The 18,379-nt window shown below is 48.3% G+C and overlaps 1 protein-coding gene across 1 annotated transcript; it reads left to right on the forward strand.

Annotated features, from left to right (window-relative positions):
* Positions 1 to 874: 874 nt before the first annotated feature.
* ppap2d (phosphatidic acid phosphatase type 2D) lies at positions 875 to 17,836 on the forward strand. Its single transcript, XM_086176341.1, has 6 exons — positions 875 to 1,405; positions 13,414 to 13,571; positions 13,653 to 13,939; positions 14,075 to 14,132; positions 15,705 to 15,881; positions 16,107 to 17,836. The coding sequence occupies exons 1-6, from the start codon at positions 1,198 to 1,200 to the stop codon at positions 16,209 to 16,211; spliced, it is 993 nt and encodes a 330-aa protein (XP_086032467.1). The 5' UTR covers positions 875 to 1,197; the 3' UTR covers positions 16,212 to 17,836.
* Positions 17,837 to 18,379: the final 543 nt, after the last annotated feature.

The raw sequence follows: 18,379 nt of genomic DNA on the forward strand, positions 1-18,379 counted from the left end.
AATAAAAACAAAATTCAAACAAAATGGCAAGTTTAAACCTGTCTCAGAGGGTGACGTTCATCCAGGTGAAAACATGAGATGATGTTCCTTTGTCCTCACACAAGGTGGCAGGAAACGTCCTGCGGACACACGCTTATCGCTTATAACCAAGTTTTGCCCTGATTTTTGTAATAAGCGTGTAATAACGCATGATTTAATTTTTAATTTTTTTTAAATTTTTTTTTTTTTTTTTTTTTTACGTGTGTTCATTTTTTATTTGCATGTAAAAATAAATGCAAGGGGAAACAAAACTTGGAGATCAGACCATGATGTCCTCCGTGGGAAGGTTATTGGAGTTCTGCTCGGGTGCGTGTGAACTTTGCATTTTCTCTAGGAAATAATAATTATTAGAAAAGAAAGAGTTATAAAAGGGCAGCGCCGAGGGCGTCGTGGGACGTGTTCCGGGAGAGCACGGGTCGATCGGACCCGCGGCCGTGACAGGGATCGGTCGTTCCGGCTGTCAGATCAAGGGAATCGATCACGTTATGATCCCCCCTCCCCCCCCCCCTCCCTGATTGATCGGTGGATATCGATCCGGTTGCTTTTTTTATTTTTTACTCTTTTTGCAGCTCGGTTAAGTCACATACACACACACCTCGCCATGTTTTTTTTTTTTTTTTTTTTTTCCAAACCAAAATAAACCCTTTTTGACCGAGGAAATGAACTCAGCTGTGCTTTTATTTTGAAACCCCCGTCCTTCGGGTTGATGGTTCCCTCAGATGTGAGCGCTGGCTTGCAGAGCCCGAACACACTCCCACTGAGAAGTTGTGGAGGTGGTGGTGCTGGTGGAGTAGGAGGAAGAGGAGGAGGAGGAGGAGGAGGAGGAGGAGGAGGAGGAGGGGGATTAAATCGCCGAAGTCAGTTCAGCTCGGATGTTTGTGTTTTCTCAGGCCTCCTCCCGCCGCTCGGTGCAGCGGTGACCCCCCCTCCCCTCCACCCCTCCCCACCCCGCAAGCCGACCGACCAGATCCGCGCCTGTCAAACCCCGGTGCCATGGATTTTCCGCGCCGACGGTCGGACTGAGGAAAAAAAAAATAAAAAAAAGAAGAAAGAACATTACAAAAAAAAAAAAAAAGAATAGAAAAGTTTGGGAATTTCCATCAAGTTTATCTCGAAGTCTTTCTCCCGCCCTCTCCAGAGAAGTCGTCGTTGGAAGCAATGCAAAAGTTCAATTCCACCGGCGCCCACGGCGACACGCTGCCGCGGGACGCGGAGCTGCAGCTGCGGCTGGCGGACAGCGGAGGAGCCGGGGAGGGGAAGGAGAACGGGGCCGGGAAGCACTTCGTCAGCCAAGCCGACGAGGAGACCCCCGTTTGCACCAAGAGGAGGATGCTCGTGGGGCTGGATGTTATTTGCGTCTGCGTCGGTAAGACATGCGTTATTACGCTGCTATTACACTGTTATTACACGCTTATTACAGGGGAATAGTGCTGGCGAGGCAGCGTATGCGCACAAAGATCATTTCCCACTTTTAAAAAAGAGGTGCAGGAAAGTTTTTGTCGGCGTTAACTTCATGTGGGGGTGGCTGGGTGGGGGTGGGGTGGGGTGGGGGGTCACGCCGCTGAGGCCATTCGTGAAAGTTAACGAAGCTGCAAAGCATTTCTCCAGAAGTCAAGTGGAAAGTGCTGGAGGAAATCTGTGCACGTTGGAGTGTGTGGAGGGGGGGTTCCTGGGGGGTGGTGTGTGTGTGTGTGTGTGTGTGTGTGTGTGTGTGTGTGTGTGTGTGTGGGGGGGGGGGGGGGGGGGGGTCAGCTGGCCGGATCAGAACTGTCCCGGGAAGTCATCTGTTCCCATGGTAACGCCTCCCAAGTTCCCGAGAGAGGAACGTGGGAATCGGGATAAAAACATTCCCGTGCTCGTGCGACGGTTAACTGTGCGCTGCACTCTGCCCGGACACACACACACACACACACACACACACACACACACACACACACACACACACATACACACATACACATTGATGCAACACAAAAGCATTAGCATTTACATTGTGCACGTCTGTACCTATGTGGTAACACGTGAATGAGCAACGCGCACATATTTGACCGGAGGCCTCAATGTGTGGGAACCAGTCTTACACTGTTTTGGTTTTTGTTTCATATCCAGCTGTATCATTGTTGTTGTCTGAGCCAGAATACACTTTGATAACAGGGAATCTACTATTTACTCAATAAATGTGAGTTGTAACTTAAAGGAACAGTTCATCTGAAATCATATATATATATATATATATGTATATATATTGTAGTGTTTTAGTCAGGGAAACACCAGGGTGACGGTCAAATGTCTGTTTAATGAGCAATAACTGTTGTTGGCCACAGTCGCGCCACATAAGCCTGCAATACAACCAACTGTTCCCGCTCAATTCCAGGTAAAAAAGAAAAACAACAGAATTTCTTGCACCCACAAAATTCCCAGCAACCCCCAAATCACACAGAAAACAAGCATCAGCATAAACCCCAATATATATATATATATATATATATGTATATAAAAGAAAAATGTTGGTGGGATAGATATAAGATATCACAATGCAACTTTATGGGGCTCTACTTCCTGTTTCTGAAGTTCACACTGGAAGTCAATATGAAACCAAAAGGATTGTGTGGGATTATCATAAATAATATCGTATCTGGGAAGAGAGATTGTAATTGATTTATTTCTTGGTCCTTCGAGCGTTCCAGGGCGACATCTAGGGAGACAGCAGGTTTCTATGGCAACTATCGTGAGATTCAGCGATCCCTTTCCACTCAACTTTGTTTCACATCCGAGACAGATGGGCCGGATCAAAACTGAAAGCGGTATCGAGTCCTTCAATCAATGAAATGGGAAGAAACGCACTCAATAGCTCGAATATTTATTTACATTTTCTATGTGCTCACACCCGCCTCGTGACCTGCGGTTCAAAGTTTTGGAGGAGTGACTATTTTTATGGTTTTAATAATCAGGAAAGGGAATCTCGGCGGAGCGCGTTTGCATGCATGAACGACGACTTTGTCTGAGAAACGCCGGGCGCGGAACTGGACCGACAGGTCCGCTGTCCCGGCAGGCGGTTAAAACCTCGAGGGTTGCCTCGGCAGACAAACAACATCGCGAAGGAGCTCTTTCTGCCGTGAGCTGTTTATGACACGCATCTTTGCGGCTCCGCTCCGTGTTCAGGAAGCGGCTAGCAAGCCTACGTCAATCAGCGGCGCTGAGGAAATGGCCTCACACGCTGCGCTCCCTGCCATTGTGCGCCTTGACCCCTCTCACCTTCTCTGGCTCGATAACAGCGACGAGACCAAACAGAGGGGCTTCAGAATCCCACGCCGGCGGCACATCATTACGAAGACTACAATCGGATGCCCGCCGCTAATACCTCCTCTAGCTTGATACCATGAAGACGTAGAGTCGCGGGATGAAACGACCCCGGCGAGGACCGTGACATTTCTCCGCTTTACGCGCGGGATCCTGGGGTTTAACCACCGCGACGCCGCCAATTAAACAACGCACACCATAAGTTGATCAGCGTTCTCCCGTTACAGCGCAGTAATGAACGAAATAGCACAATAAAAGTCATTGTTCCGCCCAGACGTGCAGCTGGTAGAGATTATAGTTATTAGATTACGTACAGATTCCAGTTTGTCTGTGTGCATCCTGCCTGTCTGCGTCCTGTTCCCCTCATCGCGCCTGCTATCTGACCTTGACTCATCCGTCGGCATTTAGCGGTGAATGCCGCGACTTATTGGATATGAATTGGCGCCTTCATGTTTTTTATCTCTGACTAACACAATTTTCTGTAAAAAATGCCATCGTGAGTATCCCCCCCCTTTCTTTACTTCTCCCGTGAAGAGACTCTTTGACGACTGTAACTGTGGAATTTCACCCCGGAGCGCCCCCCCCCCCCCCCCCCCCCCCTTCTCATCCAGCCATTAGCTGTTTTTTTTTTTGTTTTGTTTTGTTTGTAATTGTACTCGCATCGAGACGTCGTTGTAATCTTCTGACGACGAAGACAGTAACCCAGGCCTCGGCTATCAGATGGCGGCGATTCTCCGAACGACTCATAGCGGCACCTTAGCAATCAGGAGTTGTTTTTTCGCGGGGCTGTTCTGACACGCTCGCGACAGATGCTTCGCAGAGATGGATTGTCCCGGCTAAGCTCATTGTCGGCAGACGCCGTACGCGAATGCTTCGGTCTGCCCTCGCGTTTCCTGGCGCGTTAAAGTGCATTCCTGGCCGGACCGGAGGAGACCCGAGAGTGCGTTCGCCCCGTGGCTTCGTCTCAGATCAATTGTCCAGTCACCCGGGGGTCAGCGGTGTTTGTCGTGTCCGCCGAGCGTGCGGCGACAGGCCCGCGGCGCTGACCCCCCCCTCCCTCCCACCCACACCCCTCCCGCACAGGTGGTCCTTATCCTGTCGGCCCCCCCCAATAAAGACAGTTATTGACTATCATTTGGAATTTATTGAAAGTGTCTCTTGAAACCCTGCCATTTAGCGGGGAGGTCTCGCAGGAGGTCGTCACCGACGCCGCGCTCGCCCTCCCGTGCAGCTTGACGGTGAAATCGTTTCATTCGGGATCAGCCGTCCAGCTCGAGCAGGGCCGGTAGACAACCCGGAGGGAATAATCTGGATGTTGATTCACGCATGCGGGTCGGCCGTAACGCTGCAGGAAACAGGACGCCATATTCGTCTTCGCGGCTCGCCGTGTGTGTGTGTGTGTGTGAGTCTTTGTTGTAGACGTGAAGCGGCATGCCGGGACGAGGGGGAACGATATCTCTCCCGGAGATCTGAAACACGTAAAAAACCGTCCCTCGCTTGGGCTTCTCCCTCCCCCCGACTCTCTTCCATCCTTTTCATTTCCCTGAAAACCTCAATTGGAGTATAGAGTGTTTCTCCGGCCATGTTAAATGCGCGGTGGGTTTAAAGAGACACCGCATTTTTTTGGCCAAGAAACGCGCCCGATGCAAGCAGCCAACGCGTCACAGCACGTCGGTGTGCGTTACTCCAGGGATATTACGCCGTCTCCCGTGTGTGTGTGTGCACGTTGATACAAGAAAAAGTCTGGGAGTGTGTGTGTGTGTGTGTGTGTGTGTGTGCCAATGAAGATCACCCACTGCACCTGCCATGTGCAAGTTGTTTGTTGACAAATTAGTTTTTGCTGTTTTTGCTGGTGCGTCTCGGGCTCGGGCGACTGGCGTCACTCGACGTCTGACAAATGGAGAGCCATTAAAAATGTATCAGGCCAATGATTAGCTTGTGTGTGTGTGTGTGTGTGTGTGTGGGGGGGGGATTGTGCTGACTCTTCCTTTTTGTTTTTGGTACCGTATTAATGCATCCGCTACTCGTCTTGCGTTGCAGAAGGAACAGAATTAGCAAACCAGAGCCGGCTTAGGTGTTGAACGCCTCTCCGCTTGCCTGGAGGTCGAGGGGCAGGCGATAGCTGGAGCGAAGGAGCCGCCCCGGGGAAGAAGAACGGAGGGGGTGGGGGGACGGAAAAGCTTCTGACACCGGGGGTGGAGGATCTGCAGAAGAGGTTGGAGTCCTTCCACAGAGACGAGACCCTTCGGGATTGCCAGAGGGATCTTTATCCTTTGCGGGTTGTTTACGTCTAAGCGAGGAAAGTACAACTCGGAGACGCATCGGAAAGTTTCTTAAAAGTGAATAGCTTTAAATGTACTTTTAATGAGGCCGTGGCAATCTTCTCTTCATTGAGGGTTCCATTAGTGCCCGATGTTGTCCGTAGTTATTTACTGTAATGAGTGAATCTTCGGCGCTCATTAGCCAGAGTGGGTTTGGGGAGCCATACCATCAAAGTATCTACGAGAAGCCGAACGCAGATGTTAAAGCCCAGCCATTGTGTCTGTCAGAACTAATTACTCATCCTTTTCCATCTCCCCCATAAGGAGCCTTAGATAGCCGCTAATGGCACCGAGCCATTGTTTTCCATCAGCGAGTCCATTATATCACTGTGTCATATTTCACCTGCCGGAGACGTTGCTACCACATCCTCTCAAGTTCTGGTATGAAATTGTTCCAGCTGCAAAACAAACTTCGGTTCTTTCCGCACAAAAATCCCGTAACCGTCCCGTTCCCCTCTCCTGCCGTCTGAACATCGACGCCGTGTCGCCCGTCACACACCGTCAGATCCCAGCTCACCTCACTCGCAGCGCACGCCCTACCTTTCTACAGCAAAAAAAAAAAAAAACCCAACCCAAAACAAAACAAAACAAAACAAAACACCAAAGGTCCCCTTTAAAGTTTCCAAGGTACATACCACAGTGGCAGGTCCTTCATGTTCCTGCTGAATCAGACAGGCAGGCAGGCGCTCAGCACCGCTCCACAGCTCCCCACTCATGCCCTGAACTCCAGAACCGGGCTCCAGGAAGCAGGTCAGTGAATTGTGGAGAGAACAGAAGCAGCTGTGCAAAGCATGCCTGCACTGGCCAGCAGCAGCTACTAACAGAGGGGCAAAACACACACACGCACACACACACAGTCTAAAAACTCTACAAACAGGTAAAATGCTTCAGTAAATACATTCAATTATAAAGTAAGTGATGCTTCCCCTGGAATGTCAATGAAACTCAAAATACATAAAAAGCAGGGTTTAATACTTTGCATATTTTGTATGCATTCCATTAATTCGCACATTCATATGTATGTATCAGTTTATATTCTATATGAATGCTAAGTATGCAAAGTACTGACTGAGAGTCAGATATTCATTGACATGGTAATCTCTCCCTAAGTGGGAAGGGATCAGCGGCTAAATGTGCCTCTGATATCTCTGAATGACAGGGCTGTAATTTTCCACAGTCTAAAGTTCACCTTTTCCCCAACACGTCTCTCATATGCATTATTTTGTCAAATTGTTAAATCAGACTTTTCCATTTTATCAAAACCTCTGGGTTTGTTGTTTTCCATGTTTAACTTTTTTTTTTTTTTTGTTTCGCAGTCACGAATCCCAGGACTTTAAATAAATACTTTTCCTTCCGCCTAAGAGGTTTTCCCAACATAACTCCAACTTTTTTCAACCTTATTAGCACTCAAGTATTTGTTTCACTCACAGAGGCATGTATTTATGCCACGGTTTTTTTCTCTTTCAATGAATCCTCGCATTTTTTCATCAGCAGTACTTGAGCCTCTCTGCACCCCCACCCTTGCTATGCCTCAGACACCTGCAGCGTAAAATACAAAAGAACGCGAACCTGGATGGCTTATGCGGAAGGCGTTGTTGATCCACAACAACATACGAGATATGAGAGGCGTCGCTCGAAGAGTCAAGCTGCAGCAGACGCTGATAATACACGGCGGTTGACAAAAGGGCCGAGGAGTGTTGTGGCTCCTCGGACCCTTTGTGCCTCTTTGCGCTCTCATCGGGGCAGACGAAACAGAACAAGCCGGCCCGTTACGGGAAAAAACACCCGCCCCGATCCCCACCTTGCTACCTGGCTCGGCCCACCGGGAGAGAAGAGGAATCCCCGCCTCCCGGAGCGAACTCTTTCCAGCTCCTTCTTTTAATTGAGTTTGCGGTTCATCATAACCACGGCCTCGGCGTGAATGACTTCATCTCCTGTTACCTGCGCTCACAGGACAGACGCCGTATCTGTTTCTTTTCTTTTGTGCGCCTCATCTCGAGCTGTGGCGCAAAAACAGACTCAAACAAAGACCCTTTCTCAAAAATTGGGCGACGCGTAAAAAAAACAATGCCTTTTTTTTTTCCTCCCCCTCCTTGAACTAGATGACTCGGTGTGAATCGAGGGTTGCTGGAAGATCGGCCCGAGTGCAAATTGTAGTAAAAGCCCACCCGGCGGAATGCAAACTTTTCCGCATATGGGCGCGCAGGGGCGGGGCGGACCATCGGGACGCTTCCCCTAATGACATTACCGGGGATTATCGCGCTCGCGGCGAACCAAATTACGACACTTTGCAATTCAGTAAACCGGCTTATTATTTTTTCGCGGCGTCTCGGAGCTAAACAAGCAGCCTCCGAATGCAGACGGGAAATGTTGGCACGCATGCGAGCTGGTGAGGGGCCCGTTCGGGGCGGACCACCCCTGAAGGGTGCCGCGGCTAACTGGGATACGGCCCAGACTCGGCCCCGTCCTAAGCTGCCGGCCAGATGGAGCGGTGTTGACAGGTCACTAATTGTACGCCCTCCAACTCTATCAAAGGGCAAACGTGGAGCGGGTCTGATCCTGTACGGTCAAATATTATTGGATGCGACGGAACAGATGGTCATCGCTGTGGCTTGGACGGAACTTCGGGCCGAGTTAAACGCATCTGTAAAAAGATGCGGTGGCTTTTTTTTTTTTTTTTTTTTGTTCGACAGCAGTAGCAGTATTCTCTGAAATTCATTTGGGTCTGTCATAATGAATGTTTGCTGCAGTACATGTCCTTACGAGTGTTTAATTGTACGTTGGGACTTCTGCGGTTGGCTCGGTCATATTATTACAGGCTGGTCTGCTGCTTTTTTTTTCAGGTGCCGGTTGTTTTTGGCGGTTTGTTTGGTTGGCTGCGGATTCGGTTTGTTTGCATCCGAGTGCGGTTTTCTGTGTGTATGCGAGCGTGTATGCGAGTCGGGGGTCTTCCTCTGGCTGAGGCCGGGTGGTGTTTACAGAGCGGGTCCCAGAAGAGCCCAGATTTTTGACCCTCGCATTCCAGTACCACCGCTAATCACCTCCGTCTGCTGTTCTCCGTAAAGAAAAAAACCTCGCCGCATCTTTACTGGCTCCATCTCGGCAGTTTTTTCTCACCCCCGGTAGAGCTGCCCTCTCCCCCGTTTGTCGATGTTTTCGCCCCACGGCCACGAATTTTACCCTAGTTTTTAGTTTGATGCCGTATTGATCCCAACATACGCGTCCCTAAGCCGATGGAGCGCCGAAGCACCGTCCGCCCCGCTTTCCTTCGACTGTACCCTCCAACACTTTTGTTTTTCTTTTATTTCTCGTTGTTTTCCTCTCACAGTGAGCTCATTCTGGGTTGTGGTCATAGATGTGTAAATTAGAACCAGAAGAGGTTTTTTTTTTTCTTGATTGAGCCACACATCCATCCCTTTTGCTCCTATTCCTCCTCTTTCTCCCCGTCTCCTCCCTCCCCTTCGTCCTTTCTTTCTGACCCCTTTGACTATTCAAATGCATTCCCGCTTTGGATTTCAGGCCCGGGCAGCGGTACTTTTTGGACCGGCTGTGTGAGTCGACCCGCTCTTTCTGGCCACTTTCTGGTTGCCCACGCGGTCCCCGCTGTGCCGGCTCCCCTTTTGAGCGAGCCTCGGTGGCCAGGTGGGTAGGTTGGCTCACAGCTGCTTGACAGATGATGCGGAGTTCTCCGGAGGCCTTTTGTTTCTTGTTGTGAAAACTGTTAAAATGTAGTTGTAAAGCATAGAGGTTGACTGGGACACAGAAGCTTGACATCTCCATAGGAGCGCGCGCGGATGCCGAATAACCTCCCATGCATCACTGTCAGTTTGTTTTTATTGGTCGGCACCGAGGATTTGACAGAGCTGTCGTTGATGTTTATTTTATTTATGACGAGGAGAACTTTGCTCCACTTTGTTTACCGAGAAGTCGACCTGGCTCGTGGCCATTAGCGCGAAGCCATTAGTACACAAACCGTCAGTAATGGCGAACCTTGGGGTCATAAACCGAGCTTCTACCTGGCACGGCGTTTCATAGTTCCCATTAGAACTCTGTGTCCGACCGATGTTTGAAGAAATTCATTTCCCCAATGAAACCATGGAGCCTCCGGGTCTTAATGGGTTTAGGCCTTAATGGAGAGTCTGTCGTTAAAATCCCGTCAGTGGGAGAAAATGTAGATATCGACAAATTAATTCCGTGTTGTGAAAGCCGATGGTGACGCAGCGGAGGGGGATCAATGGATGTGGGAAAAGCCAAAAGATCTGTATATCTCGCATTAGTCAAGCAATTTTCCACGAAGACATGTCAGCTTAGTTTAGGAGTCTCTAAAAATACTACTTTAAAAAATAATAAATCTGGAAGATTATACATCATCGTCGTCTCTGTGTGACTTTGACTGGCGGATTAGATGCTACTCTGTGACGGGGGAAGCAGAAGCTAATGTAATATTAGTCTATCACTGAGCACGAAGGTATGGAAGATGTAACCGTAGAGGGCGCTTGTGTCAAAATTCATTCATTCATATATTCTCTATATTGCTTATCCTGCAGTTTGAGTTGCAAGTTCACCCGCCGGTGCATCACTTAGACACATGCAATCCTTCACCCTCTCATTCACAATGAATGGAAATTTAGGGTTTCCATTGAAACCCAAGCAGAAACAGAACATGCAAGGAGAGCATCCAGGCTCCACGCGGAAAGGCGCCCTATCGGAATCCAATCAGGGACCCTCTTCATGTGAGAAGCGCAAACCACTGTGCCGCCGTGCCGCCCTGAATTACTACATCCCCGATTCTTTGTCAAGGCTTGAATATTTTTCATCGGGAGGCGTTTTCATTTCTGCAAACATGACATTCTTTCATTCAGGTTTGAGGTCCTATTAGGTTTTGAATGGACCACAGCGATGCCCCCCATTCATAGCCAAAAACTGCAAATCGTATCAATGCGGTTCTAAATGTTCCAATATTCTATTCAAAAAATCCCTACGGGCCGAAAACGAAAGGGCTTCGGAAACATTCACGTCGGAAATTAGCCCAAAGGGGGAGAGATAACGGAACGGCGGGTCAAGAGTGGTGTTTTGCTGATGCTAAATATGAAACATGCTCTTCATATTGTGCTAAGTGCCTTCTTCTCCTCCCTCTCCATAACAGTCAACAGTCGATCACAATAATGCGGTTACCCTGAAGTGACACCGACCCTTTCCGTTCCTCTCTGGATGAATGCTGCTTTCAAGTCCAGTATTTGCAGTGATTCAATTGCTATAACCTGATCAAAATAGAAATTAAATAACTGCATCACAAAATTGATTTGTATAGTCAGGTCTGTACCCAAGACAGTAGGCTTTTTTTTTTATACGAGCATTATTTTCAGGCCCTTTCATCTTGACCCGCCTCTCTGCATATAAAAAGAATACAATGCATATAAAACCCGTTTTATATGTTCTGCAGCAACAACAGCACGCAACAAACCGACGCCACCGTGCAACTACAATTCAAAACAAGGAAGCTGCGGTTCTTCGGGAGTCGGACGACCGATCGGCGGCCAGATGATTACATATATATTTATTCATTAACTATTATTCAGGAAGGCGTGGGCGCTGGAGCCCGTTCCAGCTGTTATTAGAGCACGTTGCACCGTGGATGGGTCGCTAGTCGATCGCAAGGCGGCGTATAGAGACGAGCAACATTCGCACGTCCTAAAGACACAAACAACTGTTCACTTTCACTAGGAAATCACAGCGAAACATGCAACCATTCACCCTCTCATTCACGTGTGTTAGAAGGAGATGCAACCATTCACCGCCATTCAAATGTCCTGCCAATTTAGGGTCTCCATTAAAACTGCTACGTGTTTTTGGACTGTGGGTGGACACGGATGCAGAACGTGCAAAACCCCACACAGAAAGACGGAATCAAACCGAGGACCTTCCCGCCGTCAGGCGGAGGCGCATGCCACTGCGCCGCCGCGCTGCCCGATCAGCTTTATATTAAACTATAATTGTAAATGCGATATCCTGCTTGGATCAAAACGTCCCTCTGACGCACACTTAAAGTTATAGTAATTGGGTATGACATTTTCCGCCTCACTGCATTCCTCATTTAATTAAACATCGATTACCCGGATGAAACATCTGAGGGTGTGCGTGACACACGCATTTCCAGCAACGGATGACGGTGTTTACGTGCAGGTTGAAAATAGCTGGATTTGCGTAGGTACGTCGGAGGAGATTCCTGCAGATACGGGGAGGAATGACAAATCAGGGTCAGATAAGGGGTGTTTCCTTATCTGTCTCTCTTTCTCACATTGAGATGTCACGACCCGTCTGCCTGCAACGTGCCTCCACCCCATCCACACATGCACTCACACACACACACACCTTCCAACTCTTCTTTTTTTGGAAAACTACCAGGTTTTAGCCCTGTGTCTTGCAAAGTGTCAACTTGTTGCCACTTTCTAATCTTCTTTGTCTCTGTCGGCCTCAACCCGAGTTGTGGAGGAACGGCTGAAATGAGCTGCTCCTTGTTTTTTCTGTGCAAACGGCCTCACAATCCATGGATTATTACCCCTGTTTATCAGTTGCGTGATGCTGAATGAGCAAAAAAAAAAAAAAAAAAGGTTTGCTTTTAGTTTGTCATTAGCAGACTGCATTAACTCGGAAGCCAACGTTGAAATATCCCACTCTCTGCCAGTCATAAAACATTGCACTAACACACTGTATTTGTGTGCCTTTAGGTGTGTTGTGTATTTCTCCTTTCGCCCTGCTTTTTTTTTTTTTGTGTTTTTTTTTTTTTTTTCTTACCATGTAGCCTGTACCCAGCTCAGTCACGTACTGTGAGAGATTCCCTGGCAGGAACAGTGCTTTGGTTTGGGTGGGTTCCAGCCAACCAGCAGGCCTGGGATGTCAGTGAGCCACAGAGGTTAATGATTAGTCCCATGTTCTCGCTGAACTTCATGGAATGACGGGGGGGATACTGCGACTGAAGCATGCAGGCTGGGCTTTTGGCGGAATTTAAACACTGGTTTTGCACAACTCAAACTAAAGCGACGCAGCTCAGTCCTTGTCTTTTCAGGTTAAAAGCACCAGACTCCCCCTAAGTTATTGTCAAAGTGTTATTCGCTTACTTTAACAGTGACCTATTACCACCGCCCGGAGAGGTTTGTTTACTAAATGGGCCAGACCTTGACACACATTCTCCAGATACAGAAATCTTCCAATTAGTTACTAGTCAGGAAATGAACTCCACTCCCGTGCATTATTAACTGAGTCAACCCATCTGGCAGAGGATTTGAAATACAAGTTCCGATTCTATGATCATTTACAGAAAAAAAAAAAGGGTGGCTATATTTGTCGTATTTAGGCATATACAAGGCTTCCGTCTAACAGATTCCTTAAGACATTCTTCCTACTTTTTAATTTTCTTCATGCTTCATCCCTTCCTGTCACTGCTCCTCTGGTGAATGCAACTATGCGTGGAATGCTTCACCCCCCCCCCCCCCCCCCAGCTCCGGATTCTAGAAATCATAGCATCAGATGACTGATGCTCTTTAAAGTGCTTTCCCCGCTTCATGTTGCATCTCACGCCATTCTCCCGCCACGCAGGAGAAAGCATCCTTTATGTTCGCCCGTAACCTTTATCGGCGTATCTCGCTCCCCATCCCTCTGTGATCAGCGTTACAGAGGCCACAAAAACTCATCAAGCCATCTTTTGTTTTCTACCCCCCCGCCCATCCTTCCGCCCCGCGCCACATCTCATCAGCCTCCATCCCATTCTTTGCGTGCGAGCTGAAGGCAGTGACTCCCTATAGACGTGGATTCTTCTGCGGAGACTCCAGCATCACCTATCCCTTCGTGGAGAGGGAGGCCATCCCCGACGGCCTGCTGATCGCGGGTGGCATAGCCATCACCGGCCTCACCGTAAGATCACGATACACGCCGACGACTCACGGGACGCGCCGTCCGAGTCTCGTTTTAACACGTTTCCCATCTATGTTTCAGATCGCCCTGGGCGAATGCTACCGGGTGCGTTTCCGAGACGTGCGCTCGCGGGCGTTTGTCAGCAACCTCTATATTTCATGCCTATACAAAGAGCTGGGGAGCTTCCTGTTTGGATGCTGCGTGGGCCAGTCTCTCACCAACATGGCCAAGCTCAGTGTGGGGCGGCTGCGACCCAACTTCCTGTCCGTCTGCAACGTTACCTACGCGTCCATCAATTGCTCTCCGGGTAGCTACGTGCCCCAAGTCGCCTGCACGCAGCCCAACCAGAAGATGGTGGAGGAAGCGAGGTACGTGCGGTGTGCGTGCATCTTTTTTTTTTTTTTTTTTTCGTCGGCTCGTTTCTCAAGGGCGGCGTTTACGGTAACGTGGCTTTTACGGTTCGTGTGAAACGCTCTGCATCTTATATCGATCTTCTCTTTCAGGAAGTCCTTTTTTTCCGGGCATGCTTCCTTTGCAATGTACACCATGCTCTATCTAGCGGTAAGTACCCTCTACTTTACACACCGACAAACACATCGGCACGTCCGACTGCTTTCATTTGAGTGCGTAATTGCGTTATTCAGTTGTTGGGGGAGCATATCGGGCCTTCAATTTTCATTTTTGCACCGATCCCCGAACGCAGAGAACGTCGTCGCCGTCAGCGTAATCGGTTAATTAAACATGCGCGGACGCGCCGTCACGTGCTGTTAAATATATTCCCGTATCCCGATTGTATGGGAGTGAATCTCTTGAGGGCGGCCATTCTCCGAAGGCATCCTACTTCAAACTGAAAGAGCCGGGGAGGCAGAGCGAGGGAAAGGGGCGGGGGGATCGAGAGAATGGGGGAGAATGTTTTCCACAGGGACATGAATAGATGAAGAGACTGCACGGACAGAGGAGGCCTTGTTTTGGGACTCATTTAGGGAGGGGGGGACTGAATATGCCCGCTGAGAGATCGACAGGCTTCTTTCAGCATGAGACACCCTTTCCACCCGCTCCCAGCCTCCCCCTTCTTTTTATCTCGCTCCCTTTCCTCACTGCCCACTGGCCTCGGGTGCATTGTGAGACAGATATGACAGTTAGAGTCCAGACAAAAGCGCGTTATTATCCTTAAAATCTCCCGTGTTTTCCTCCTCATTAGCCATTTAACGATTGATTTTCCCGCGATCTGGAGTCCCCATCCAGTCAGGGATGCGTACAGTTATTTTCTGCAACTTGTGATATTTCGCGCGCGCAATGTTTGAGACTAGAACTCCGTTCCCGGGCTCAATGGCAGTACAATTCCTGGAGGCAGCGTTGCTTTTTGACATCAATCAAGCCAACACAGCAGTGATCCACTTTTCAGAAAGTGAAAGACTCCAGGATTCGAGCACAGAATGAGCGCTGGGTGACGACGGAGGCGCCTTGAGTGCTCGGGATGAGGAATATTTGCATAATAGCATATTGTGTCAATTTCTATGGTGACATTTTAAGGATTTTATTTTTTTTGTAATTAGACGCGTCGCCTACAGTTATTATATTTCTGATCTGCCGAATCTGAGGCGAAACTAATTTTGAAACTGAAAGAGAAGCTCGAGCTGCAGGAGAATGATTAAGGGGTCGCTCGCTTAACGTACAAACCGTGCAAACTTGCACAGCAGCACAGCAAAACCTGCAGCTCCGTGCCACCCGAAACGTGTCCGGCTGCTTCTGTTTAAGGCAGGAAGAAGGACACCTTCTGTCCGTCTGAGCGGGAGAGAGACTCTGAGCGTCGGCCGCCCCGCAGGAATGTAGGCCGCGTTTCCCTCGAGGTTGACGGGCCCAGACACTCGTCCAGTCACCTCATAAAGCGGCATCTGCATCGCGCTCGCCCCGTGACCCAGTTTTTCACAGGCACGGCATCAATGCGTCGCTGTCGGGCTCGTGACGAACGAAAGGAGGAAGCGGCTCTCGGATAGCGTTAACGAACGAACGGCGAACTTCTCTTCGCCCCCTCCGGCTCGTAGACCAAGTGGACGTCTGCCTTGACTGAGACGCACCAATTGACGAACTCCGTTATCCGAGTAAAAGCAGCGCTCTTCTCCTTTCTCACAGTTTTACCTACAGGCTCGGTTGTCGTGGCGAGGAGCTCGGCTGCTGCGGCCACTGCTGCAGTTCATCTTGGTGATGATCGCCATCTACACCGGCCTGAGCCGCATCTCCGACTACCGTCACCACCCGACCGACGTGCTCACGGGCTTCATCCAGGGGGGGCTCACTGCATACTGGGTGGTATGTTGAAAGACACTGTTTTCTAAATACTTCTTGAATAACAGCTGTCTGTCTTCACGGGATTTGTTTCCCAATCCTTATATCGACCCCCCCCCTAACTTAAATAATGGATCCCCTCCTCCGTTCGGCCCACTCCGAACCCTCGCGGTGTTTATAAACACGAATGATTGACAGCGTGTGTGGTCTGTGTATATTCCCTGACATGTTTTGTATCTGTATCCGCAGGCGTTCTACATCTCCTCGATGTTTAAGCCGCGCGCCCGTCCGGACCTGTCTCCTACCAGCATGTCCCTGGAGAGCCCTCTGTCCAGCCAGCAGACTGTCTGTTAGCAACCGCAGGCAGTCGTTCCAGGAATCAGAACACACACACACACACACACACACATATGCACACATGCGCAAAAAAAATAGACAGACTGCAGAAAGACAGGGCGAATGTGATTTAGCACAGGTGAGATTTCACGAAAGGGAATCGTTCTGTGGTCATAAAAAAAAAAGAAAAAAGAAAAAGAATGATGCGAGTAAAAGTGGGTGGGAGTACAATCTAACACCTCCTGGGTCTCGGGGGGCGTACTGATACACAAAACACTCACACAGTCACCTAACATGTTCACACTCTCACACATGTGAAACACGAGAAGCACATTTGACCGCGAGTCAAACCCGTCCGGTGAAAAGAACTGCTTAGTGATATTACAGATATTTTTTTATAAATGAAAAGATGAATAATAATAAAAAAAAAAAAAAAAAAAGTCTATTTTTCAAGAGGATTGTTAGAAGCTGCTAATGTTGGGTAATTACCAGTTTAAACCTGTCGTTTCTTCTGTGATGAGGCCGGCGTTCGGTGCATACGGTTCGCTTTCAAAAGAGAACTGGCCACTCTTATTTTTTTTTTTTTTTCTTCTTTTGGGTGAGAAGAGGAGAAAACAACAGCCTCCTCTTCATTTTGTTTTTTTTGTTTTTTTTCTCAGCTGAGCAGCTTGAATTGATGCCACGAGACCTCAGATGCAAAGACAGCTCTGTGCTGAGTGACAGAACTGGCATTGATGAGAAACAAGCACTGGCTTTAACCCCTAAACCATCTGACGCACCGCAGCGTGATCACGCGGCCCCTACCTGCGACGCGGCGCCGTAACAATATTCCCGTAGTCAAGGAACGAAAAGAAAAAAAAAAAAACGTGCTGTAATACATTCTAACGTTTCCTTTTTTTTTCTCGAATAACCGAGGCTGCGGCGGTTAGGAACCCGACCACGCGGCCCCCCCCAAGTCCCGAACCTCGCTCCTCACGTCCGTCCCCCCCTTTTACTAACCACTTTGACTGTGTCTCAGAGGTGGAGGTTTGACTGAATTAAATAACCTCTGACTTTTCACCTGCGGACCCCGGTCTCTGAGCTGCACCTTGATTTTTATGTCACTCTCGACAGGAGAGCCCTCCTCCTGCACATCTTTATTAATAGCACTTGAAAGTACATAATGGAACCTTCTAATTGTAATCATATATTATGTATTTTATCACATCTTTAAGTAATCAGTGTTTATTTGTTGTTTTTTTTTATTTTATTTTAATGCCAGACTCACATTCGTGTTCTTCGTGAAATGATAATTATTCAAATTGAATGTAAATAGTGATGTCATTTTATAAAAAAAAAAACATTATTTCAAAAGTATTAGTTCCGTTTTCTGACAGTTTTTACGTGTTTGTGTTTGTTTTTTTTGTTTTTTTTTTCATTTAATGCTGATCAGGTACGGAGAGTTACTATTGTATCTGTCGTAACAACTAGACTGAGCCACGGATCATCAGAAAGCTATATTTTTGTGTTCCCTTTCGTTGTTGTTTTGTTTTTGTTTTGTCTGTGAATGCCGGAAAAGGGCAGGAATAACCACTGTACTCAAAAAAAAACAAAAAAAACAAAAAAAAAAAACAACCAAACCAATAAAATGAATGTTGAATGTTTTGAATTTTGTCTTTCCTTTAAAGGGTTTTGGAATTACGCAATCCCTCTAATGCCTTAATATCTATCTATGTCATCTTCGTTGCTGCCGGCTGCCCGCTGTCAGGGTCGGGGTTGTAAATCATCCCGCCGTTTCTCCATAAAGTTTTTTTTTTCTCTCCTCCACACACCGAGGAGGTCAGGAAATCCGAGCCGCAACAACATCCAAAACACTGAAATGATAAGTGATTTAGCCTCTTGTTGTGTTTGGAAGCTTCCACTCCACTGCTTCCCCCCGCGTCCTTTCAGTAATACAGCTCCCTCTTTCCTGCACACCCTTTCCTCGCTTCACCCCTTTCCCCGCTCCCGGTCCCTTTGGAGTGCAGCAGAGCATGATGGGCTGTTTTTAGGGGGTCGTGCTACCATGGAGATGCTCGGCCAGATACAGACCGTGCCGTCTGAGGCATTTTCTTTCTTTTTCTTCTTTCTTTCTTTCTTTCTTTCCTCTCGCCGATCCACTTCCAGGGGCTGTGTGGAAGTCGAATAAAAAAAATAAATAAAAAAAA

The sequence above is a fragment of the Fistularia commersonii genome, chromosome 28 (genome assembly GCF_037954325.1).
Source record: "Fistularia commersonii isolate RoL2024-O1a breed Wild chromosome 28, RoL_Fcom_v1.0, whole genome shotgun sequence".
In the NCBI taxonomy this organism is placed as follows: domain Eukaryota; kingdom Metazoa; phylum Chordata; class Actinopteri; order Syngnathiformes; family Fistulariidae; genus Fistularia; species Fistularia commersonii.

What these genes read in the sequence shown, in the direction of transcription:
- ppap2d (XM_086176341.1), top strand. Translation starts at nt 1,198, where the DNA reads ATGCAAAAGTTCAATTCCACCGGCGCCCACGGCGACACGCTGCCGCGG. An exon ending in TGTTATTTGCGTCTGCGTCG is followed by an intron (nt 1,406 to 13,413) that starts GTAAGACATGCG and finishes ACATCTCATCAG; the next exon opens with CCTCCATCCCATTCTTTGCG. An exon ending in TAGCCATCACCGGCCTCACC is followed by an intron (nt 13,572 to 13,652) that starts GTAAGATCACGA and finishes TCTATGTTTCAG; the next exon opens with ATCGCCCTGGGCGAATGCTA.